At 50.7% G+C, this 26108-nt stretch overlaps 2 protein-coding genes across 5 annotated transcripts in view; one reads left to right on the forward strand and one right to left on the reverse strand.

Moving 5' to 3' along the window:
* Positions 1-533: 533 nt before the first annotated feature.
* On the reverse strand, positions 534-3667 carry AUP1 (AUP1 lipid droplet regulating VLDL assembly factor). The gene is made up of 5 exons (XM_066572804.1): positions 3537-3667; positions 1999-2096; positions 1048-1185; positions 827-971; positions 534-757 (listed from the first exon to the last, which is right to left on the reverse strand). Exons 2-5 carry the CDS (start codon positions 2037-2039, stop codon positions 566-568), a joined length of 516 nt encoding a protein of 171 aa, XP_066428901.1. The 5' UTR covers positions 2040-2096; positions 3537-3667; the 3' UTR covers positions 534-565.
* A 33-nt stretch (positions 3668-3700) lies between these two features.
* The window catches only part of DQX1 (DEAQ-box RNA dependent ATPase 1), a 59256-nt gene continuing 36848 nt past the window's right edge, over positions 3701-26108 (forward strand). The window contains exons 1-3 of one of the 4 annotated variants that reach the window (XM_066572794.1): positions 3701-3721; positions 23014-23288; positions 23622-23815. In XM_066572794.1, the coding sequence (XP_066428891.1) occupies positions 23052-23288; positions 23622-23815 (431 nt within the window). In that variant the 5' untranslated portion in view covers positions 3701-3721; positions 23014-23051. Of the gene's footprint in view, positions 3722-11832; positions 11890-23013; positions 23289-23621; positions 23816-26108 lie in introns of those variants that run through there. The other 3 variants (XM_066572792.1, XM_066572793.1, XM_066572795.1) reach the window with 3 other exon arrangements.

Raw genomic sequence — 26108 nt, forward strand, 5'->3', positions numbered from 1 at the left:
TCGCTCTGCAAACCGCCCCAGACCCTCCCCCCCCCGCGCTCTGCAAACCGCCCCAGACCCTCCCCCCCCCCCGCGCTCTGCAAACCGCCCCAGACCCTCCCCCCCCCACGCGCTCTGCAAACCGCCCCAGACACCTCCCCCCCCACGCGCTCTGCAAACCGCCCCAGACACCTCCCCCCCACGCGCTCTGCAAACCGCCCCAGACACCTCCCCCCCCCGCGCTCTGCAAACCGCCCCAGACACCTCCCCCCCCCGCGCTCTGCAAACCACCCCAGACACCTCCCCCCCCGCGCTCTGCAAACCGCCCCAGACACCTCCCCCCCCGCGCTCTGCAAACCGCCCAAGACACCTCCCCCCCCGCGCTCTGCAAACCGCCCAAGACACCTCCCCCCCCGCGCTCTGCAAACCGCCCAAGACACCTCCCCCCCCCCGCGCTCTGCAAACCGCCCCTGACCCTCCCGCACTCTGCAAACCGCCCCCCCCCGCCCTAATCCCCACACTCAAACACCCCCCGCCCATCCCCCAATCCCCACACTCTGCAAACACCTCCCTCCTGATCCCTACGCTACCTGAAGTGCAGCAGGCCCACTCTGCCATTGGTGGTCTCCTCCTCTGGGAATAGTAAAAGTGGTGGACTCCCCGGCTGGGACAGATAATGCTTCAGAGACTCCTGTAGTTGAGTTCGGCTCCCAGGGGCCCCAAGTTCAAGGAATCCTCGAGCCCAGCAGAGAAATCCAGGAGGACAGGACACCGAGGGCTGAGAAATAAGAGCTGGTCAGATGGTGACGGGGTTAATCAGAGGGATCAGTCAGGTCACATGACTCACAATGCTGCAGGCCGTCAGGAGGCTCAGGACGTTGTGGTCGATGCAGGTCATGTGATTAGAGACGGAAATCTTCACCGCAGGGTCCTGTTCTCCGGATTGAGAGATGAGGACCCCCAGCACCGAGGTCATGACCCGCATCAGGAACCTGACACAAGAGAACAATAGCATGTGAGGGGGGTAGAGGTGCGAGACGCTGTACCCCATATGCCCCCAGCACCCACCTTCTGACCGCGCAGTCCGGCAGGACGCAGCTCACCAAGAACACATGAGCACCAATGAAGAGCCGCAGCAAGAAGAGGCAGAGCCCGAGCGGAGTGTAGAGGAGGAGCAGAGCGCGGGGCAGGAGACCCCCGGAGAACCTACGGAGGGGCCACACAGACCGTCAGCAGGAGGACATCTCATACCCAACTGTATACATACAGTGAGTATACTGACCCCTCCCCCACATAGTGTGTATACTGACCCCTCCCCCATATAGTGTGTATACTGACCCCAGCGCCTTCCCCTCCCCCAGTGTGTATACTGACCCCTCCCCCATATACAGTGTGTATACTGACCCCTCCCCCACATACAGTGTGTATACTGACCCCTCCCCCACATACAGTGTGTATACTGACCCCTCCCCCACATACAGTGTGTATACTGACCCCTCCCCCATATACAGTGTGTATACTGACCCCTCCCCCACATACAGTGTGTATACTGACCCCTCCCCCATATACAGTGTGTATACTGACCCCTCCCCCATATACAATGTGTATACTGACCCCAGCGCCTTCCCCTCCCCCATATACAGTGTGTATACTGACCCCCCAGTGTCCTCCCCTCCCCCCTATACAGTGTGTATACTGACCCCCAGTGTCCTCCCCTCCCCCCCTATACAGTGTGTATACTGACCCCTCCCCCCTATACAGTGTGTATACTGACCCCTCCCCCCTATACAGTGTGTATACTGACCCCTCCCCCCTATACAGTGTGTATACTGACCCCTCCCCCCTATACAGTGTGTATACTGACCCCTCCCCCTATACAGTGTGTATACTGACCCCCAGTGTCCTCCCCTCCCCCATATACAGTGTGTATACTGACCCCCCCAGTGTCCTCCCCTCCCCCCTATACAGTGTGTATACTGACCCCCCCCCCCCCCCAGTGTCCTCCCCTCCCCCACTTACCGCCGTCCCTCCAGCATCCGCTCCAGCTCGGGCTGCTCCATCTTGTGTAAGATGATGAGAGTAGTAGTAGTAATGTTCCCTCGATCAGTGGCAGAAACCTAAGGAAAAGGGTTAAAAAAAAAAGTCACATGACCACCAAACACCTGGAGTCACCACAAACTCCGCCCACCCTAACGGAAGGTGACATCGAGGAGGAGGAGCCGCAGGCGAGCGCCAGCCGCGGAGGAGGAGGGGCCGCAGGCGGGTGAGGAGGGGCCGCAGGAGAGCGCCAGCCGGGAGGAGGAGGGGCCGCAGGCGGGTGAGGAGGGGCCGCAGGAGAGCGCCAGCCGGGAGGAGGAGGGGCCGCAGGCGGGTGAGGAGGGGCCGCAGGAGACCGCCAACCGCGGAGGAGGAGGGGCCGGAGGCGGGTGAGGAGGGGCCGCAGGAGACCGCCAGCCGGGAGGAGGAGGGGCCGCAGGCGGGTGAGGAGGGGCCGCAGGAGAGCGCCAGCCGGGAGGAGGAGGGGCCGCAGGCGGGTGAGGAGGGGCCGCAGGAGACCGCCAACCGCGGAGGAGGAGGGGCCGGAGGCGGGTGAGGAGGGGCCGCAGGAGACCGCCAGCCGGGAGGAGGAGGGGCCGCAGGCGGGTGAGGAGGGGCCGCAGGAGAGCGCCAGCCGCGGAGGAGGGGGGGCCGCAGGCGGGTGAGGAGGGGCCGCAGGAGACCGCCAGCCGGGAGGAGGAGGGGCCGCAGGCGGGTGAGGAGGGGCCGCAGGAGAGCGCCAGCCGGGAGGAGGAGGGGCCGCAGGCGGGTGAGGAGGGGCCGCAGGAGACCGCCAACCGCGGAGGAGGGGCCGCAGGCGGGTGAGGAGGGGCCGCAGGAGAGCGCCAGCCGGGAGGAGGAGGGGCCGCAGGCGGGTGAGGAGGGGCCGCAGGCACGCGCCAGAGGGGGCGGGGGAGCCGCAGGCGAGTGCCAGCCCGGGAGGAGGGACCGCAGGAGAGCGAGGAGGGGCCGCAGGAGAGCCCGCAGGAGAGCGAGGAGGGGCCGCAGGCGGGTGAGGAGGGGCCGCAGGCGGGTGAGGAGGGGCCGCAGGCGGGTGACAGCCTGGGAGGGGGAGCCGCGGACGGGCGACAGCGCGGAGGAGGGGCCGCGGACGGGCGACAGCGCGGAGGAGGGGCCGCGGACGGGCGACAGCGCGGAGGAGGGGCCGCGGACGGGCGACAGCGCGGAGGAGGGGCCGCGGACGGGCGACAGCGCGGAGGAGGGGCCGCGGGCGGGCGACAGCCTGGGAGGGGGAGCCGCGGACGGGCGACAGCGCGGAGGAGGGGCCGCGGACGGGCGACAGCGCGGAGGAGGGGCCGCGGACGGGCGACAGCCTGGGAGGGGGAGGAGGATGATGGTGACAGAACAGCTGCTGGGGTTACAGGTGAGGATGGGGTGACAGTATGCTGGGGGTTGTTGTCCTCCACTATTTAGAGGGTTCAGCGCACATGGTGGCCCCCCTGGTATCTCCTCCCCGGCCAGGTACGGTGAACCTTCCCTCCGCCGTTGCCCCTTCTCACCCGCTCGGTGTAGCCACCCGGGATCCGCCATCTTTACAGCTGACGAGGAGCGCTGTGATTGGCTGCGCGGGGGACGCTTGGAGTAGAGGGCGCTGCCACTAGAGGTTGCGTGGTAAACTCGGCGCTCCGAGGAGACAGGAAAACCAGCGCAGCGACGGAAAGCCGGGGGCTTCAACAAGATGGCGGTCAGTGAGAGCATGTGTGCTGCCGCATAATATGTCCCCCGAGTCACAGTACTAGACACAGCGGTTCCGCTCTGCACTCCTGATCTGGTGCAGCTGGGGTAATCCTCCGCCACTCATCAGGCTCATCCCCCAACTTGTAAACAATGTAAGGAGGGGTGACTATTGGTGGCGCACACTGCATCACGTCATCACATTAGTGCGCAAGCCTTTGCGCTAAAGGTGTGTTCACACTGGCAGGGCTGACGGTTACACGTCCGTGTCTCCGGAGAAATAGAATGGATGGAAATGCCCCTCCCCGCTGATCGCCGCGGCTTTTATAACAATATTGCGCTTTCTCTTCGTTTCCGGACGTGGCATCGCCGTCGTAGTTTGCCCCTTTAAAAGAATGGAAAGCTGACGGAAGAGAAACAAGCGGAGAGCGTAACCCCTTCCTGCCCGGGGTGGGCCGCGGATGGTGGCGGCCCAGAAGCGTACCCCACGCCATCTGCAGCGGGGGTCATCTGTGAGAACGCCGATCCCCGCTGTTAACTGCGTACATGCCATGATGAATGGTGTTTGCTGCATGTAAAGGGTTAACAGAGGGTCATCTCTGTGACATCATCCCCCCTCCGCCGTGTCACTGCGTCCGGGTCCGCCATGGCCTGCGATCACTAAGATTAGCTATAATACACCGCAGCACGGACGTCCTGCGGTGTACTATCTGTGCCATCATGGCGTCGCAGGTCCCGGGACATAAACCCTGTACAGATAGTAAGAATCACGTTCAGTGCACGTACTGCTTATTAAAAAAGGAAAGAAATCTGAACCCCTTAATGTTGGCGTCCTCGCACCCGCGGCCGCCGCACAACGGATTGGGCGCACCACTGATCGAGCACAGCAAACGCCAAAAATACAAAAACGGACCCAAAACGCTGCTTACAAAAATGCCATATATACCCCAAAATGGTAGCAATAAAAGTGACAACACGTAATGCAGGCGCGGCCCTCAGAGCTCCGCCCCTCAGAGCTCCGCCCCCCCCGGAAACACAAGACTTATTGGACTTTTTGGAAAAACATGTTTTCCAAAGAAGCCTTTTTATTGTGTGGCAGTGGATGAGACGGTCTGATATTGTGGTGACCGTAGCGACCGATGAAACAATGTATCCTTCCGTCTGCAGCAGTAACACAGTTCACGCTTCTTCTCTCGGCCTTCTAAAAAGATTAGTAATAATATAAAATACATTATCGCCACCCAAAAACTGCTGCCAGTAAGGACCACCGCGAGAAAACGCCAGTACTTAGGGCTGTGAACAACAGCTGTAAATTGTGGCATCCTTAGGGCAAAAATAGGCTGCGCCACTAAGGGGTTAAAGCCGACTGAAAAGTGATTTCCGGTCTATATTTGTTTCTTTGCTGCAAAAACGAAACAGACGGAAATATAACTGGCAGCCGTAACACAAGTGTGAATGCCCCCCTAGCCACGAGTTTTGTGCCCCCCACAATGATAGTGCCCATTAGTGACCCCTCATAGTACTAGCAGATCCCAACTCTTCACAGTGATAGTGATTACAGTCCTGGTGCCTCCAGTGAGAGTGAATAGAGATCTATAAAGCTGCAGTTACCTCCCAGTGACATATTCTCCAGTCTTCTCTTTGGGCCCAGACCGCCATAGAGGCTTCTCCGAGCCCATTTCATATCTGCACTTATTCTTCATCCTGCTGGCACGTTGCCCCCCTTACTTATAGTGCCTCCTCTGGAGCCCCACTTAGTTATAGTACCTCCTCTGGAGCCCCACTTAGTTACGGTTCCTCCTCTGGAGCCCCACTTAGTTACAGTGCCTCCTCTGGAGCCCCACTTAGTTATAGTACCTCCTCTGGAGCCCCACTTACTTATAGTGCCTCCTCTGGAGCCCCACTTACTTATAGTGCCTCCTCTGGAGCCCCATTTACTTATAGTGCCTCCTCTGGAGCCCTACTTAGTTATAGTGCCTCCTCTGGAGACCCACTTAGTTACGGTTCCTCCGCTGGAGCCCCACTTAGTTACAGTGCCTCCTCTGGAGCCCCACTTAGTTATAGTACCTCCTCTGGAGCCCCATTTACTTATAGTGCCTCCTCTGGAGCCCCACTTACTTATAGTGCCTCTTCTGGAGCCCCACTTAGTTATAGTGCCTCCTCTGGAGCAACACTTAGTTATAGTGCCTCCTCTGGAGCCCCACTTAGTTATAGTGCCTCCTCTGGAGCCCCACTTACTTATAGTGCCTCTTCTGGAGCCCCACTTAGTTATAGTGCCTCCTCTGGAGCCCCACTTAGTTATAGTGCCTCCTCTGGAGCCCCACTTAGTTATAGTGCCTCCTCTGGAGCCCCACTTAGTTATAGTGCCTCCTCTGGAGCCCCACTTAGTTATAGTGCCTCTGTGATAGACATGATGATTGCTATTATAAAATGTCTATCGATTTGTATAAACCAAATGTATTTTGCTGTTGTAATGACTCTTAGCTCTGTGGAGTTTAAAGGACACACACACAATCTAATCATGGTATTTGCTAGACAATGGATGCATGATGTTAATGTTAGCTAAGTACATAGGAATTGCACAAGAAGCCTCTAAGAGTTAAGGGTCATAGTGTTACATGTATATTTGTTTCCAACACTGAGTGTTGAACTAGCACTTCTTCACCCCTCCCATCCTGAAACTTCTACAACAAAGGAATTGCTTCAGCCTGAGCACATGTTGATAAGACTTGCTTATACACAGACATGACTGGAGCTAGGACAAAAGTCCATGCTACATCAGCACTTGGAAGAGGGTGGGCAGAGAGGTGGGAGATTCTATATGATCCGACAAATGAGAATCTTATATGTTACTGATGTAATCTGTTGCACGCCCATTGAAGGGCGGTTGTCATGTGTTATAATAAAAGGCTTGAGCCTCTATACATTGTAGAGACTCTCCCAGTTTTAGACCAGCATTTGTGTCTGATCTGGTTCGATGATGTGTGCACACGATACAATTCGGAAGCGGCAAAATACCCCGAAGCCTGCTGGAGAAAATCATAATCCAGAACAGTGGCGTCCCTGGGTGGGCGAGTGGATCTGTGAGGTCACAGCCTGGAACGTACAGAGATCGGCAAATGGCACGCTGAACTCAGGGGCCCGAAAATCTACAGAACACGGTAAGATTGCTTTATGTAAATCTACCGATGTGATCTGGGTTCTGACTGCTAAATCTGCCTGTATCTGATCCAGACTGGACCTTCACTGAAAGACAGGTCTGTCCACTCGAAAAATCACCATGTTACCTGTCTAGGGGTATTTTGTATGCTGTGACTGTTGTGTCTGAGACGGTTAAAAATTGTGTATGCAAGACCAAGAGACAAATTCTGTGAGGGTTAATGTGTCAGAAGGGCAGACTCGGCTGTTTAAGTCTGAGGGAGCACGCCAGAGACTTACTCCTAGGTAAACTAGTGTGAGGTTAGGAAGATTTATGATACGCATATTTACTTTTTATGATTGAGCGTGTTATGTTCTCATATGTGAAAAGGTATATACGCGGGAATATAGCCGTGGTGTGACGGCTGATGTCTCCAGAATATTGTTGAGGTTTTGGTCATTGAAAATAATCGTCAGTCTCTGTGTATAGCTAAAATGTCCTGTCTAGATCGTGTACGAGGAGTGCTCTTGGGGATTACTAGACGGTGGGTTGTTATAAAGGTAGATGAGATATATACCTTGAGCCGTTGTGGGTATTCTCCAGTAATCCCGTCTGTTTGGTATGATAGAAAGAATGTGCAGTGTTTATTATTGGGGGAGGGTTGCTGATAAGAGAGTGGACTGAAAGCTTTTTCCAATTAACCCTTTCTGTTGCCTTTGTCTTTGTTTTGTAGAATTAATGTGCATTGTAATCTGAGTGGGAAAGAGAGGTTATATTGGAAGGATTTGAAGAAAGCAGATTTTACAGAAATGAGTATGGTAAGATAGGTTGTAGAAAGTTTTCAGAAGATGAGCAGGAAGCCTAGCAGAAAGAAAGGTGTTTTTAGATTGCTAGGAGGAGGTATAACGTAGTTAAGAGATTCAAGAGGGGAAAGCATGTAGGGGGGTATGTGTATTGCTAATGAACAATGTAATGCCTTTGTGTTGACTACAGCCCCTCCCTGTAATGGCGGCCGCGCTTGCAATGTTTACAACCCAACATAGTGTGACTCTGCAGTAAATGTAGTGAGGCCTGCCCCCACCCTGAAGTTACTTCCCCCCATGTGCTCACTTTCGGGGTGTGTGATGTTACTTCCGGTCCCTCCCCATCCTGTGTGATACTGTGCTCTGTATCTAATCCCATCCTGTGTGATACCGCGCTCTGTATCTAATCCCATCCTGTGTGATACCGCAGTCTGTATCTAATCCCATCCTGTGTGATACAGCACTCTGTATCTAATCCCATCCTGTGTAATACCGCGCTCTGTATCTAATCCCATCTTGTGTAATACAGCGCTCTGTATCTAATCCCATCCTGTGTGATACCGCAGTCTGTATCTAATCCCATCTTGTGTAATACAGCGCTCTGTATCTAATCCAATCCTTTGTGATACCGCGTTGTCTCTAATTCCATCATGTGTAATACCGCAGTCTGTATCTAATCCCATCCTGTGTGATACCGCAGTCTGTATCTAATCCCATCCTGTGTGATACCGCAGTCTGTATCTAATCCCATCCTGTGTGATACAGCACTCTGTATCTAATCCCATCCTGTGTGATACTGTGCTCTGTATCTAATCCCATCCTGTGTGATACCGCGCTCTGTATCTAATCCCATCCTGTGTGATACCGCAGTCTGTATCTAATCCCATCCTGTGTGATACAGCACTCTGTATCTAATCCCATCCTGTGTGATACAGCACTCTGTATCTAATCCCATCCTGTGTCATAACTGTCATACCGCACGTTGTATCTAATCCCTTCCATCCTGTGTGATACCGCGCTCTGTATCTAATCCCATCCTGTGTGATACAGCGCTCTGTATCTAATCCCTTCCATCCTGTGTGATACCGCGCTCTGTATCTAATCCCATCCTGTGTGATACCGCAGTCTGTATCTAATTCCATCCTGTGTGATACCGCAGTCTGTATCTAATTCCATCCTGTGTGATACCGCAGTCTGTATCTAATCCTTTCCATCCTCTGTGGTACTGCATGCTGTATCTAATCCCTCCCATCCTGTGTGATACCACAGTCTGTATCTAATCCCATCCTCTGTTATAACCCACGTTGTATCCAATCCCACCCTGTGTGATACCGCAGTCTGTATCTAATCCCATCCTCTGTGATATCGCAGTCTGTATCTAATTCCTCCCATCCTGTGTGATACCGAGCTCTGTATCTAATCCCATCCTGTGTAATACCGAGATCTGTATCTAATCCCATCCTGTGTGATACCGCACTCTGTATCTAATCCCACCCTGTGTGATACCGCAGTCTGTATCTAATCCCATCCTGTGTGATACCGCACTCTGTATCTAATCCCATCCTTCGTGATACCGCACTCTGTATCTAATCCCATCCTTCGTGATACCGCAGTCTGTATCTAATCCCATCCTGTGTTATACCGCGCTCTGTATCTAATCTCATCCTGTGTGATACAGCACTGTGTATCTAATCCCATCCTGTGTGATACCGCGATCTCTCTAATCCCATCCTGTGTGATACTGCACTCTGTATCCAATCCCTTCCTGTGTGATACAGCACTCTGTATCTAATCCCATCCTGTGTGATGCAGCACTCTGTATCTAATCCCATCCCGTGTCATACCTGTCATACCGCACGCTGTATCTAATCCCTCCCATCCTGTGTGATACCACGCTCTGTATCTAATCCCATCCTGTGTGATACCGCAGTCTGTATCTAATGGCATCCTGTGTGATTCTGCACGCTGTATCTAATCCCATCCTGTGTGATACCGCTCTGTCTTTAATCCCACCCTGTGTGATACCGTGCTCTGTATCTAATCCCATCCTGTGTCATACCCGTCATACCGCACGCTGTGTCTAATCCCATCCAGTGTGATACCGCAGTCTGTATCTAATCCCATCCTGTGTGATACCGCAGTCTGTATCTAATCCCATCCTGTGTGATACCGCTCTGTCTTTAATCCCATCCTGTGTGATACCGTGCTCTGTATCTAATCCCATCCTGTGTGATACAGCGCTCTGTATCTAATCCCATCCTGTGTCATACCTGTCATACCGCACGCTGTATCTAATCCCTTCCATCCTGTGTGATACCGCGCTCTGTATCTAATCCCATCCTGTGATACTGCAGTCTGTATCTAATCCCATCCTGTGTGATACCGCAGTCTGTATCTAATCCCATCCTGTGTGATTCTGCACGCTATATCTAATCCCATCCTGTGTGATACCGCGCTCTGTATCTAATCCCTCCCATCCTGTGTCATATCTCGCTCTGTATCTAACCCATCTTGTGTGATACCGCCCGCTGTATCTAATCCCATCCTGTGTGATACCTCGCTGTCTTTAATCCCATCCTGTGATACCGCACGCTGTATCTAATCCCATCCTGTGTGATACCGCGCTGTCTTTAATCCCATCCTGTGATATCGCGCTTTGTATCTAATCCCATCCTGTGTGATACCGCGCTGTCTTTAATCCCATCCTGTGATACCGCACGCTGTATCTAATCCCATCCTGTGTGATACCGCGCTGTCTTTAATCCCATCCTGTGATACCGCAGTCTGTATCTAATCCCATCCTGTGTGATATCGCGCTTTGTATCTAATCCCATCCTGTGTGATACCGCGCTCTGTATCTAATCCAATCCTGTGTGATACCGCGCTCTGTATCTAATCCAATCCTGTGTGATACCGCGCTCTGTATCTAATCCCATTCTGTGTGATACCGCTCTCTGTATCTAATCCCATCCTGTGTGATACCTCGCTGTCTTTAATCCCATCCTGTGATATCGCGCTCTGTATCTAATCCAATCCTATGTGATACTGCGCTCTGTATCTAATCTCATCCTGGTTGATACCGCGCTCTGTATCTAATCTCATCCTGGTTGATACCGCGCTCTGTATCTAATCCCATCCTGTGTCATACCTGTCATACCGCATGCTGTATCTAATCCCTCTCATCCAGTGTGATACTGCGCTCTGTATCTAATCCCATCCTGTGTGATACCGCAGTCTGTATCTAATCCCATCCTGTGTGATACCGCTCTCTGTATCTAATCCCATCCTGTGTGATACCGCTCTCTGTATCTAATCCCATCCTGTGTGATACCGCGCTCTGTATCTAATCCCATCCTGTGTGATACCGCGCTCTGTATCTAATCCCATCCTGTGTGATACAGCACTCTGTATCTAATCCCATCCTGTGTGATACCGCAGTCTGTATCTTATCCCATCCTGTGTGATACCGCAGTCTGTATCTTATCCCACCCGGTGTGATACCGCAGTCTGTATCTTATCCCACCCGGTGTGATACCGCAGTCTGTATCCAATCCCCTCCTGGATGTCATTACAATACACAGATTTATAGCTCTCCCTTAGCTAATATGTGGGCGTGGTCTTGGCTGTTAGGGGGTGGAGACAGTAACAGGCGTTGCGGATTAGCAGAAGTGCTGCCATTTCTACAACACCTCTGGAGGATTCAGCAATTCCAGCAACCTGATTGGTTGTTTGGGTTGGCTGGTTCAACCTGATTGGTTGTTTGGGTTGGCTGATTCAACCAGATTGGTTGTTTGGGTTGTCTGATTCAAGCTGATTGGTTGTTTGGGTTGGCTGATTCAACCTGATTGGTTGTTTGGGTTGACTGATTCAACCAGATTAGTTGTTTGGGTTGACTGATTCAATCTGATTGGTTGTTTGGGTTGGCTGATTCAATCTGATTGGTTGTTTGGGTTGGCCCCTTCAGAATTCCAGCAGCCTGATTGGTGAATAGTGCTGAAGTGGGGCTGGAAATTGCTGCTAAGTGTCGGCGGAAGTTCTTCTCGGGACGCCCCGCGGATGTGACGTCAAGGGATATGGGGAGACGTGCTGTGTGGGCGGAAGTGCAGAGAAGTGTGGGCGGAAGTTCTTCTCGGGACGCCCGGCGGATGTGACGTCGGATAGATGGGGGGAGACGTGCTGTGTGGGCGGAAGTGCAGAGAAGTGTGGGCGGAACACATGAGCTGTCATCTTTTAGAGGTGAGACCCCGGGCCGGTGTGGAGGGGCAGCCGTACCCCAATATCTATATACAGTGGTACCCCTGCACGTATCCACACCACTAGTATATATACACTGTACATAGATGTATGCAGACATCACTGTGCAGCCTAACTATATACACAGCATGATGTCACTGACTGTGTGTGTATATATATATACTCCTTCTAGGGGGGGGGGGAATGTCACTGACAATGAGTGTATATATATACTCCTTCTAGGGGGGGGATGTCACTGACAATGAGTGTGTATATATATATATATACTCCTAGGGGGGGGGATGTCACTGACAATGAGTGTATATATATATACTCCTTCTAGGGGGGGGGGGGGGAATGTCACTGACAATGAGTGTATATATATATATATATATACTCCTTCTAGGGGGGGGGATGTCACTGACAATGAGTGTATATATATATATATATATATACTCCTAGGGGGGGGGGGGATGTCACTGACAATGAGTGTATATATATATACTCCTTCTAGGGGGGGGGAATGTCACTGACAATGAGTGTGTGTATATATATATACTTCTTCTAGGGGGGGATGTTACTGACAATGAGTGTGTATATATATATACTCCTTCTAGGGGAGGGATGTTACTGACAATGAGTGTGTGTGTGTGTATATATATACTCCTTCTGGGGGGGGGGGTGTTACTGACAATGAGTGTATATATATATACTCCTTCTAGGGGAGGGATGTTACTGACAATGAGTGTGTGTGTGTGTGTATATATATACTCCTTCTAGGGGGGGGGGATGTTACTGACAATGAGTGTATATATATATATATATATATATATATATATATATATATATATATATATACTCCTTCTAGGGGGGGGATGTTACTGACAATGAGTGTATATATATATATATATATATACTCCTAGGGGGGGGATGTTACTGACAATGAGTGTATATATATATATATATATATATATATATACTCCTTCTAGGGGGGGGATGTTACTGACAATGAGTGAGTGTATATATATACTCCTTCTAGGGGGGGGATGTTACTGACAATGAGTGAGTGTATATATATACTTCTTCTAGGGGGGGATGTTACTGACAATGAGTGTATATATATATATATATATATATATACTCCTTCTAGGGGGGGGATGTTACTGACAATGAGTGAGTGTATATATATACTCCTTCTAGGGGGGGGATGTTACTGACAATGAGTGAGTGTATATATATACTTCTTCTAGGGGGGGATGTTACTGACAATGAGTGTGTATATATATATATACTCCTTCTAGGGGGGGATGTTACTGACAATGAGTGTATATATATATATATATATATATATATATATATATATATATATATATATATACTCCTTCTAGGGGGGGGATGTTACTGACAATGAGTGAGTGTATATATATACTCCTTCTAGGGGGGGATGTTACTGACAATGAGTGTATATATATATATATATATACTCCTTCTAGGGGGGGGATGTTACTGACAATGAGTGTATATATATATATATATACTCCTTCTAGGGGGGGGATGTTACTGACAATGAGTGTGTGTATATATATATATATATACACTCCTTCTAGGGGGGGGGATGTTACTGACAATGAGTGTGTGTATATATATATACTCCTTCTGGGGGGGGATGTTACTGACAATGAGTGTATATATATATATATACTCCTTCTAGGGGGGGGGGAATGTCACTGACAATGAGTGTATATATATATACTCCTTCTAGGGGGGGGGATGTCACTGACAATGAGTGTATATATATATATATATATACTCCTAGGGGGGGGGGGATGTCACTGACAATGAGTGTATATATATATACTCCTTCTAGGGGGGGGGAATGTCACTGACAATGAGTGTGTGTGTGTATATATATATATATATATATATACTTCTTCTAGGGGGGGATGTTACTGACAATGAGTGTGTATATATATATATACTCCTTCTAGGGGAGGGATGTTACTGACAATGAGTGTGTGTATATATATATATACACTCCTTCTAGGGGGGGGGATGTTACTGACAATGAGTGTGTGTATATATATATATATACTCCTTCTGGGGGGGGATGTTACTGACAATGAGTGTATATATATATATATACTCCTTCTAGGGGGGGGGAATGTCACTGACAATGAGTGTATATATATATATACTCCTTCTAGGGGGGGGGGATGTCACTGACAATGAGTGTGTGTATATATATATACTCCTTCTAGGGGAGGGATGTTACTGACAATGAGTGTGTGTATATATATATATATATATATACACTCCTTCTAGGGGGGGGGGATGTTACTGACAATGAGTGTGTGTATATATATATACTCTTTCTGGGGGGGGGATGTTACTGACAATGAGTGTATATATATACTCCTTCCAGGGGGGGATGTTACTGACAATCAGTGTGTGTGTGTGTGTATATATATATATATATATATATATATATATATATATATATACTCCTTCTAGGGGGGGGATGTTACTGACAATGAGTGTGTGTATATATATATACTCCTTCTAGGGGGGGGATGTTACTGACAATGAGTGTGTGTGTATATATATATACTCCTTCTAGGGGAGGGATGTTACTGACAATGAGTGTGTGTATATATATATATATACTCCTTCTAGGGGGGGATGTTACTGACAGTGAGTGTATATATATATATACTCCTTCTAGGGGAGGGATGTTACTGACAGTGAGTGTATATATATATATACTCCTTCTAGGGGAGGGATGTTACTGACAATCAGTGTGTGTATATATATATATACTCCTTCTAGGGGAGGGATGTTACTGACAATGAGTGTGTGTATATATATACTTCTTCTAGGGGGGGGGATGTTACTGACAATGAGTGTGTGTGTATATATATACTTCTTCTAGGGGGGGATGTTACTGACAATGAGTGTGTATATATATATATACTCCTTCTAGGGGAGGGATGTTACTGACAATGAGTGTGTGTGTGTGTATATATATACTCCTTCTGGGGGGGGGGGGGGTGTTACTGACAATGAGTGTATATATATATATACTCCTTCTAGGGGGGGATGTTACTGACAATGAGTGTGTGTATATATATATACTCCTTCTAGGGGAGGGATGTTACTGACAATGAGTGTGTGTGTATATATATATACTCCTTCTAGGGGAGGGATGTTACTGACAATGAGTGTGTGTGTATATATATACTTCTTCTAGGGGGGGATGTTACTGACAATGAGTGTGTATATATATATACTCCTTCTAGGGGAGGGATGTTACTGACAATGAGTGTGTGTGTATGTATATACATACTCCTTCTGGGGGGGGGGGGGGTGTTACTGACAATGAGTGTATATATATATATACTCCTTCTAGGGGGGGATGTTACTGACAATGAGTGTGTGTGTATATATATATATATATATATATATATATATATATATATACTCCTTCTAGGGGAGGGATGTTACTGACAATGAGTGTATATATATACTCCTTCTAGGGGAGGGATGTTACTGACAATGAGTGTGTGTGTGTGTATATATATATATATATATATATATATATATATATACATACTCCTTCTAGGGGGGGGATGTTACTGACAATGAGTGTGTGTGTGTATATATATATATATATATATATATATATACATATACATACTCCTTCTAGGGGGGGATGTTACTGACAATGAGTGTGTGTATATATATATATATATATATACTCCTTCTAGGGGAGGGATGCTACTGACAATGAGTGTGTATATATATATATATATATATATATGTATATATATACTCCTTCTAGGGAGGGATGTTACTGACAATGAGTGTGTGTATATATATATATATATATATATATATATATATATATATATACTCCTAGGGGAGGATGTTACTGACAGTGAGTGTGTGTATATATATATATATATATATATATACTCCTTCTAGGGGGGGATGTTACTGACAATGAGTGTGTATATATATATATATATATATATATATATATATATATACTCCTTCTAGGGGCGGGATGTTACTGACAATGAGTGTATATATATATATACTCCTTCTAGGGGAGGGATGTTACTGACAATGAGTGTGTGTGTATATATATACTTCTTCTAGGGGGGGATGTTACTGACAATGAGTGTGTATATATATATACTTCTAGGGGAGGGATGTTACTGACAATGAGTGTGTGTGTGTGTATATATATACTCCTTCTGGGGGGGGGGGGTGTTACTGACAATGAGTGTATATATATATACTCCTTCTAGGGGGGGATGTTACTGACAATGAGTGTGTGTATATATATATACTCCTTCTAGGGGAGGGATGTTACTGACAATGAGTGTGTGTGTGTGTGTGTGTGTGTGTATATATATATACTCCTTCTAGGGGGGGGGGGATGTTACTGACAATGAGTGTATATATATATATATATATATATATATATATACTTACTCCTTCTAGGGGGGGGATGTTACTGACAATGAGTGTATATATATATATATACTCCTTCTAGGGGGGGGATGTTACTGACAATGAGTGAGTGTATATATATACTCCTTCTAGGGGGGGGATGTTACTGACAATGAGTGTATATATATATATATACTCCTTCTAGGGGGGGGATGTTACTGACAATGAGTGAGTGTATATATATACTCCTTCTAGGGGGGGGATGTTACTGACAATGAGTGTATATATATATATATATATACTCCTTCTAGGGGGGGGATGTTACTGACAATGAGTGTATATATATATATACTCCTTCTAGGGGGGGGATGTTACTGACAATGAGTGTGTGTATATATATATATACACTCCTTCTAGGGGGGGGGATGTTACTGACAATGAGTGTGTGTATATATATATATATATACTCCTTCTGGGGGGGGATGTTACTGACAATGAGTGTATATATATATATATACTCCTTCTAGGGGGGGGGAATGTCACTGACAATGAGTGTATATATATATACTCCTTCTAGGGGGGGGGGATGTCACTGACAATGAGTGTATATATATATATATATATATATATACTCCTAGGGGGGGGGGGATGTCACTGACAATGAGTGTATATATATATACTCCTTCTAGGGGGGGGGAATGTCACTGACAATGAGTGTGTGTATATATATATACTTCTTCTAGGGGGGGATGTTACTGACAATGAGTGTGTATATATATATACTCCTTCTAGGGGAGGGATGTTACTGACAATGAGTGTGTGTATATATATATATACACTCCTTCTAGGGGGGGGGATGTTACTGACAATGAGTGTGTGTATATATATATATACTCCTTCTGGGGGGGGATGTTACTGACAATGAGTGTATATATATATATACTCCTTCTAGGGGGGGGAATGTCACTGACAATGAGTGTATATATATATATACTCCTTCTAGGGGGGGGGGATGTCACTGACAATGAGTGTATATATATATATATATATATACTCCTAGGGGGGGGGGGATGTCACTGACAATGAGTGTATATATATATACTCCTTCTAGGGGGAGGGAATGTCACTGACAATGAGTGTGTGTATATATATATATACTTCTTCTAGGGGGGGATGTTACTGACAATGAGTGTGTATATATATATACTCCTTCTAGGGGAGGGATGTTACTGACAATGAGTGTGTGTGTGTGTATATATATACTCCTTCTGGGGGGGGGGTGTTACTGACAATGAGTGTATATATATATACTCCTTCTAGGGGGGGATGTTACTGACAATGAGTGTGTGTGTATATATATATACTCCTTCTAGGGGAGGGATGTTACTGACAATGAGTGTGTGTGTGTGTGTGTGTGTGTGTGTATATATATATATACTCCTTCTAGGGGGGGGATGTTACTGACAATGAGTGTATATATATATATATATATACTCCTTCTAGGGGGGGGATGTTACTGACAATGAGTGTATATATATACTCCTTCTAGGGGAGGGATGTTACTGACAATGAGTGTGTGTGTATATATATATATATATATATATATATATATATATATATATATACTCCTAGGGGGGGATGTTACTGGCAATGAGTGTGTGTATATATATATATATATATACTCCTTCTAGGGGGAAGATGTTACTGACAATGAGTGTATGTATATATATATATATATATATATATATATACTACTTCTACGGGAGGGATGTTACTGACAATGAGTGTATATATATATACTCCTTCTAGGGGAGGGATGTTACTGACAATGAGTGTGTGTGTATATATATATATATATATATATATATATATATATATATATACATACTCCTTCTAGGGGGGGGATGTTACTGACAATGAGTGTGTGTGTGTGTATATATATATATATATATATATATATATATATATATATATACATACTCCTTCTAGGGGGGGGATGTTACTGACAATGAGTGTGTGTATATATATATATACTCCTTCTAGGGGAGGGATGCTACTGACAATGAGTGTGTGTATATATATATATATATATATATATATATATGTATATATATACTCCTTCTAGGGAGGGATGTTACTGACAATGAGTGTGTGTATATATATATATATATATACTCCTAGGGGAGGATGTTACTGACAGTGAGTGTGTGTATATATATATATATATATATATATATATATACTCCTTCTAGGGGGGGATGTTACTGACAATGAGTGTATATATATATATACTCCTTCTAGGGGAGGGATGTTACTGACAATGAGTGTGTGTGTATATATATATATATATATATATATATATATATATATATACTCCTTCTAGGGGAGGGGGGGGATGTTACTGACAATGAGTGTGTATATATGTATATATATATATATATACTCCTTCTAGGGGGGGATGTTACTGACAATGAGTGTATATATATACTCCTTCTAGGGGGGGATGTTACTGACAATGAGTGTATATATATATATATATATATATATATATATATACTCCTTCTAGGGGGGGATGTTACTGACAATGAGTGTATATATATATATACTCCTTCTAGGGGAGGGGGGGGGATGTTACTGACAATGAGTGTGTATATATATATATACTCCTTCTAGGGGAGGGGGGGGATGTTACTGACAATGAGTGTATATATATATATACTCCTTCTAGGGAAGGGGGGGGATGTTACTGACAATGAGTGTATATATATATATATATATATATATATATATATATATACTCCTTCTAGGGGAGGGGGGGATGTTACTGACAATGAGTGTGTATATATACTCCTTCTAGGGGGGGGATGTTACTGACAATGAGTGTATATATATACTCCTTCTTGGGGGGATGTTACTGACAATGAGTGTATATATATATATATATATATATATATATATATATATATATATACACTCCTTCTAGGGGGGGGGATGTTACTGACAATGAGTGTGTATATATATATATACTCCTTCTAGGGGGGGATGTTACTGACAATGAGTGTGTATATATATATATATATATATATATATATACTCCTTCTAGGGGAGGGATGTTACTGACAATGAGTGTGTATATATATATACTCCTTCTAGGGGAGGGATGTTACTGACAATGAGTGTATATATATATATACTCCTTCTAGGGGGGGATGTTACTGACAATGAGTGTGTATATATATATATGTGTATATATATATATATATATATATATATATATACTCCTTCTAGGGGAGGGATGTTACTGACAATGAGTGTGTGTGTGTGTATATATATACTCCTTCTGGGGGGGGGGGTGTTACTGACAATGAGTGTGTATATATATATATATATATATATATATATATATACACACATACTCCTACTAGGGGGGGATGTTACTGACAATGAGTGTGTGTATATATATATATACTTCTTCTAGGGGGGGATGTTACTGACAATGAGTGTGTATATATATATATATACTCCTTCTAGGGGAGGGATGTTACTGACAATGAGTGTGTGTATATATATATACTCCTTCTAGGGGAGGGATGTTACTGACAATGAGTGTGTGTGTATATATATATACTCCTTCTAGGGGAGGGATGTTACTGACAATGAGTGTGTGTATATATATATATACTCCTTCTAGGGGAGGGATGCTACTGACAATGAGTGTGTGTGTATATATATATATATATACTCCTTCTAGGGGGGGATGTTACTGACAATGAGTGTGTGTATATATATATACTCCTTCTAGGGGGGGGATGTTACTGACAATGAGTGTGTGTATATATATATACTCCTTCTAGGGGGGGGATGTTACTGGCAATGAGTGAGTGTATATATATACTCCTTCTAGGGGGGGATGTTGCTGACAATGAGTGCGTGTTGCGCCCCGTAGGGGCGGCGGGGTGCCTTTCAGCGCCTGGGGGGGGGGGGGGGGGAGGAGATCGGCAGCATGCGTTTCTGCGCCCTGGAGGAAGCGGGGAAATTGGTGGGGTGCATTTCAGCGCCCCAGGGGTGGGGGTCGGGGGGTGCGTTTCATCACCCCAGGGGGGTTGGCGGGGTGTGTATTTAACCTCGGAAAAGGTTGCTGGGCGCGTGTTCTGCCCAGGTAGGGTCATGGGGTACGTGTTGCGCCCCGGGTTGGCGGGGTGCGTGTTGCCTCCCGGGGGGTCACGGGTTTCGCTTTGCACCCCTTGGGGTCGGTGGGGTGTGTGTTGTGTTCCGAGGGGGGTCACGGGTGCGGGTTGCACCCCTGGGGGTCGGCGGGTGTGTGTTACGTCCCGGTGGGGTTACAGGGCTTGTGTTGCACCCAAGGGGGTCGGTGGGGTGCGTGTTGCGCCCCGGGGGGGGGTCACGGGGTTCGTGTTGCACTCCTGGGGGTCGGAAGGGTGTGTGTTGTGTCCCGGGTGGGGGGGTTTGCGGGGTGCGTGTCGCGTCCAGGGGGGGTCACGGGGTTCGTGTTGCACCCCTGGGGGTCGGCGGGGTGCGTGTTGCGTCCTGGGGTGGGTGGGTTGGTGGGGTGCGCGTTGCGTCCCGGGGGGGTCACAGGGTTCGTGTTGCACCCCTGGGGATCGGCGGGGTGTGTGTTGCATCCTGGGGTGGGGGGGTTGGCAGGGTGCGTGTTGAGCCCCAGGTGGGGGCGTGCGTTTCAGCGCCTCGGGGGGGTTGGCGGGGTGAGTATTGCACCTCAGGAAGGTTGCGGGGTGCATGTTGCGCCCTGGGAAGGTTGCGGGGTGCATTTTGCACCTCGGGAGGGTCACGGGGTTGGTGTTGTGTCCCCGGGGGGGTCGGCGGGGTGTTGTTTCCGAGGGGGGGCGGTGGGGTGCGTGTCCTGCCCCGGTAGGGTCACGGGGTGCGTGTCCTGCCCCGGTAGGGTCACGGGGTGCGTGTCCTGCCCGGTAGGGTCACGGGGTGCGTGTCCTGCCCCGGTAGGGTCACGGGGTGCGTGTCCTGCCCCGGTAGGGTCACGGGGCGCATGTCCTGCCCCTGGGGGGTCACGGGGCGCGTGTCCTGCCCCGGTAGGGTCACGGGGCGCGTGTCCTGCCCCGGTAGGGTCACGGGGCGCGTGTCCTGCCCCGGTAGGGTCACGGGGCGCGTGTCCTGCCCCGGTAGGGTCACGGGGCGCGTGTCCTGCCCCGGTAGGGTCACGGGGCGCGTGTCCTGCCCCGGTAGGGTCACGGGGCGCGTGTCCTGCCCCGGTAGGGTCACGGGGCGCGTGTCCTGCCCCGGTAGGGTCACGGGGCGCGTGTCCTGCCCGGTAGGGTCACGGGGCGCGTGTCCTGCCCCGGTAGGGTCACGGGGCGCGTGTCCTGCCCCGGTAGGGTCACGGGGCGCGTGTCCTGCCCCGGTAGGGTCACGGGGCGCGTGTCCTGCCCCGGTAGGGTCACGGGGCGCGTGTCCTGCCCCGGTAGGGTCACGGGGGCGCGTGTCCTGCCCCGGTAGGGTCACGGGGCGCGTGTCCTGCCCCTGGGGGTCACGGGGCGCGTGTCCTGCCCCTGGGGGGGTCACAGGGCGCGTGTCCTGCCTCTGGGGGGTCGGCGGGGTGCGTGTTGCTCCCCTGGAGGGTCGGCGGGTGCGTGTTGCTCCCCTGGAGGTCGGCGGGGTGCGTGTTGCTCCCCTGGAGGGTCGGCGGGGTGCGTGTTGCTCCCCTGGAGGGTCGGCGGGGTGCGTGTTGCTCCCCTGGAGGGTCGGCGGGGTGCGTGTTGCACCCTGGGTGGGGGGGGCTAGCGGGATGCGTGTTGTGTACCGGGTGGGTGGGGGTGGGGTTGGCGGGGTGCCTGTTGCGTCCCGGTGGGGGTTCACGAGGTTCGTGTTGCACCCCTGGGGGTCGCATGGTGCGTGTTGCGTTTCAGGGGGGTCATGAGACTCGTGTTGCACCGCTGGGGGTCGGCAGGGTGCGTGTTGCGTCCCGGGGGGGCAGGGGGTTCGTGTTGCAGCCCTGGGGGTCGGCAGGGTGCGTTGTTGCGTCCCGGGGGGGGGGGGCAGGGGGTTCGTGTTGCAGCTCTGGGGGTCGGCGGGGTGCGTGTTGCGTCCCCGGGGGGTGTCACGGGGTGCGTGTTGCACCCCTGGGTGTCGGCAGAGTGTGTGTGTTGTGTCCCGGGGGGTCACGGGGTGCATGTTGCGGCCGGGTGGGGGGGGTTGGCGGGGTGCGCGTTGCCTCCCGGCGGGGTCACGGGGTGCGTGTTGAGCCCCGGGTGGGGGGATTGGTGGGGTGCGTTTCAGCGCCCCAAGGTGGTTGGCGGGGTGTGTATTTCACCTGGGAAGGTTGCGGGGTGCATTTTGCACCTCGGGAAGGTCGCGGGGTTGGTGTTGCGTCCCTGGGGGTTGGCGGGGTGCGTGTTTGTTTCCGAGGGGGGGCGGTGGGGTGCGTGTTCTGCCCCGGTAGGGTCACGAGGTGCGTGTTGCGCCCCAGGAGGGTCGGCGAGGTGCGTGTTGCGCCTGGGGTGGGGGGGATGGCGGTGTGCGTGTTGCCTCCCGGCGGGGTGCGTGTTGCGTCCCGGGAGGGTCACGGGTTTTGTGTTGCACCCCTGGGAGTCGGCGGGGTGTGTGTTGCGTCCCGGGGGGGTCAGTGGTTGGTGCTGCACCTGTCAGTCAGTGGTGGATGTCATCTCTGTCCTCCAGCAGCCACAGCAGCCACGTTTTGGTCGGCCGTGGATCGTATGGAGTCGCCGGACGTCTCGTTGGAGGATCGGCTGGGAGAGGAGGACAACGTGGTCTTCGATGACCTGGAGCAGAACCCATTCGATGGCCTTCCCTTCTCGTCGCGGTATTACCAGCTGCTGGCGGGACGGCGGTCGTTGCCCGTATGGAGCGTGAAGTACCCGTTCCTGGAGAGTCTGCAGAGAAGTAGCATCATCCTGGTGTGCGCAGAGCCCGGCGCCGGCAAGAGCACCCAGGTGAGCGCAGGCCGTCGGCCCATCACATTGTGTCCTCGCGGTGCGGCTAGTAAGGCCGGCCTCCACCACTCTACTGCCACCGCAATGTCATGTCTGTGCAGAGCATTATGGAGTGTTTACAGGTTGTGGATGCAGCTCTGGATGTGACTAAAGCGCCCCGACTCTTGGTATGATCTGCTCTTAATGGTAGTTACCATGTGACCTAGTCGCCGGTTTGTTGATCCAATCACAGACCGACTCTTTACCCCACGTCCGCCGGGGGTCGCCGCTGTGCATACTGCTCCCTCTAGTGGTGATATGTTCTGTGACACGGTTGGGTTTCCCACCTTGCAGGTACCACAATGGTGCGCAGAGTACGCCCTCTCTCAGCAGTTCCGGGAAGGATCCGTTATCTGTTCGCAGCCCCACCCCGCGGCCGCCTTCAGTCTGGCCCTCAGAGTGGCCGACGAGATGGACCTGAATGTGGGCCACGAAGTCGGATTCTCCATTCCACACGAGGACTGTTCATCTGCCAGCACAATCCTCAGGTATAGGAGGTCACATAGATGGGTCCCTGGTGGTCTGTAGGTAGTCAGAGGCTAGTGAGAGCAGTTAGTGGAAAGGAGAGGGTCAGCATGTAGCGCTGAGGCTAGAGGGGAGGAGAGGGTCAGCATGTAGCGCTGAGGCTAGACAGGAGGGGAGGAGAGGGTCAGCATGTAGCGCTGAGGCTAGAGGGGAGGAGAGGGTCAGCATGTAGCGCTGAGGCTAGAGGGGAGGAGAGGGTCAGCATGTAGCGCTGAGGCTAGAGGGGAGGAGAGGGTCAGCATGTAGCGCTGAGGCTAGAGGGGAGGAGAGGGTCAGCATGTAGCGCTGAGGCTAGAGTGGAGGAGAGGGTCAGCATGTAGCGCTGAGGCTAGAGGGGAGGAGAGGGTCAGCATGTAGCGCAGAGGCTAGAGGGGAGGAGAGGGTCAGCATGTAGCGCTGAGGCTAGAGGAGAGGGTCAGCATGTAGTGCTCAGGCTAGAAGAGAGGGTCAGCATGTAGTGCTGAGGATAGACGGGAGGGGAGGAGAGGGTCAGCCATGTAGTGCTCAGGCTAGAGGGGTGGCGAGGGTCAGCATGTAGTGCTGAGACTATAGGGGAAGAGAGGGTCAGCATGTAGTGCTGAGACTATAGGGGAGGAGAGAGTCGGCATATAGTGCTGAGGCTAGAGGGGAGGAGAGGGTCAGCATGTAGTGCTGAGGCTAGAGGGAGGAGAGGGTCAGCATGTGGTGCTGAGGCTAGAGGGGAGGAGAGAGTCGGCATGTAGTGCTGAGGCTAGAGGGGAGGAGAGAGTCGGCATGTATTGCTGAGGCTAGAGGGGAGGAGAGAGTCGGCATGTATTGCTGAGGCTAGAGGGGAGGAGAGGGTCGGCATGTAGTGCTGAGGCTAGAGGGGAGGAGAGGGTCGGCATGTGGTGCTGAGGCTAGAGGGGAGGAGAGGGTCGGCATGTAGTGCTGAGGCTAGAGGGGAGGAGAGGGTCAGCATGTAGTGCTGAGGCTAGAGGGGAGGAGAGGGTCGGCATGTGGTGCTGAGGCTAGAGGGGAGGAGAGGGTCGGCATGTAGTGCTGAGGCTAGAGGGGAAGAGAGGGTCGGCATGTAGTGCTGAGGCTAGAGGGGAGGAGAGGGTCGGCATGTAGTGCTGAGGCTAGAGGGGAGGAGTGGGTCGGCATGTAGTGCTGAGGCTAGAGGGGAGGAGAGAGTCGGCATATAGTGCTGAGGCTAGAGGGGAGGAGAGGGTCGGCATGTAGTGCTGAGGCTAGAGGGGAGGAGAGGGTCGGCATATAGTGCTGAGGCTAGAGGGGAGGAGAGGGTCGGCATATAGTGCTGAGGCTAGGAAGGGGAGGTGAGGGTCTGGCATGTAGTGCTGAGGCTAGAGGGGAGGAGAGGGTCGGCATGTAGTGCTGAGGCTAGAGGGGAGGAGAGGGTCGGCATGTAGTGCTGAGGCTAGAGGGGAGGAGAGAGTCGGCATATAGTGCTGAGGCTAGAGGGGAGGAGAGGGTCGGCATGTAGTGCTGAGGCTAGAGGGGAGGAGAGGGTCAGCATGTAGTGCTGAGGCTAGAGGGGAGGAGAGGGTCGGCATGTAGTGCTGAGGCTAGAGTGGGAGGAGAGAGTCGGCATGTATTGCTGAGGCTAGAGGGGAGGAGAGGGTCGGCATGTAGTGCTGAGGCTAGAGGGGAGGAGAGGGTCGGCATGTAGTGCTGAGGGGGGGGTCGGTAGGGGTAGGGGGAGGAGAGGGTCGGCATGTAGTGCTGAGGCTAGAGGGGAGGAGAGGGTCGGCATGTAGTGCTGAGGCTAGAGGGGGAAGGGGAGGAGGGGGGAGGGTCGCATGTAGTGCTGAGGCTAGAGGGGAGGAGAGGGTCGGCATGTAGTGCTGAGGCTAGAGGGGAGGAGAGGGTCGGCATGTAGTGCTGAGGCTAGAGGGGAGGAGAGGGTCGGCATGTAGTGCTGAGGCTAGAGGGGAGGAGAGGGTCGGCATGTAGTGCTGAGGCTAGAGGGGAGGAGAGGGTCGGCATCTAGTGCTGAGGCTAGAGGGGAGGAGAGGGTCGGCATTAGTGCTGAGGCTAGAGGGGAGGAGAGGGTCGGCATGTAGTGCTGAGGCTAGAGGGGAGGAGAGGGTCGGCATGTAGTGCTGAGGCTAGAGGGGAGGAGAGGGTCGGCATGTAGTGCTGAGGCTAGAGGGAGGAGAGGTCGGCATGTAGTGCTGAGGCTAGAGGGGAGGAGAGGGTCGGCATGTAGTGCTGAGGCTAGAGGGGAGGAGAGGGTCGGCATGTAGTGATGAGGCTAGAGGGGAGGAGAGGGTA

This window comes from Eleutherodactylus coqui, chromosome 7, assembly GCF_035609145.1.
Source record: "Eleutherodactylus coqui strain aEleCoq1 chromosome 7, aEleCoq1.hap1, whole genome shotgun sequence".
NCBI classification, from domain to species: domain Eukaryota; kingdom Metazoa; phylum Chordata; class Amphibia; order Anura; family Eleutherodactylidae; genus Eleutherodactylus; species Eleutherodactylus coqui.

Coding starts and splice junctions, on each gene's coding strand:
- AUP1 (XM_066572804.1), bottom strand. CDS start 2,039: ATGGAGCAGCCCGAGCTGGAGCGGATGCTGGAGGGACGGCG. Junction 972..1,047: donor CCGGACTGCGCGGTCAGAAG/GTGGGTGCTGGG, acceptor CTCTTGTGTCAG/GTTCCTGATGCGGGTCATGA. Junction 758..826: donor TCCTGACGGCCTGCAGCATT/GTGAGTCATGTG, acceptor CTTATTTCTCAG/CCCTCGGTGTCCTGTCCTCC.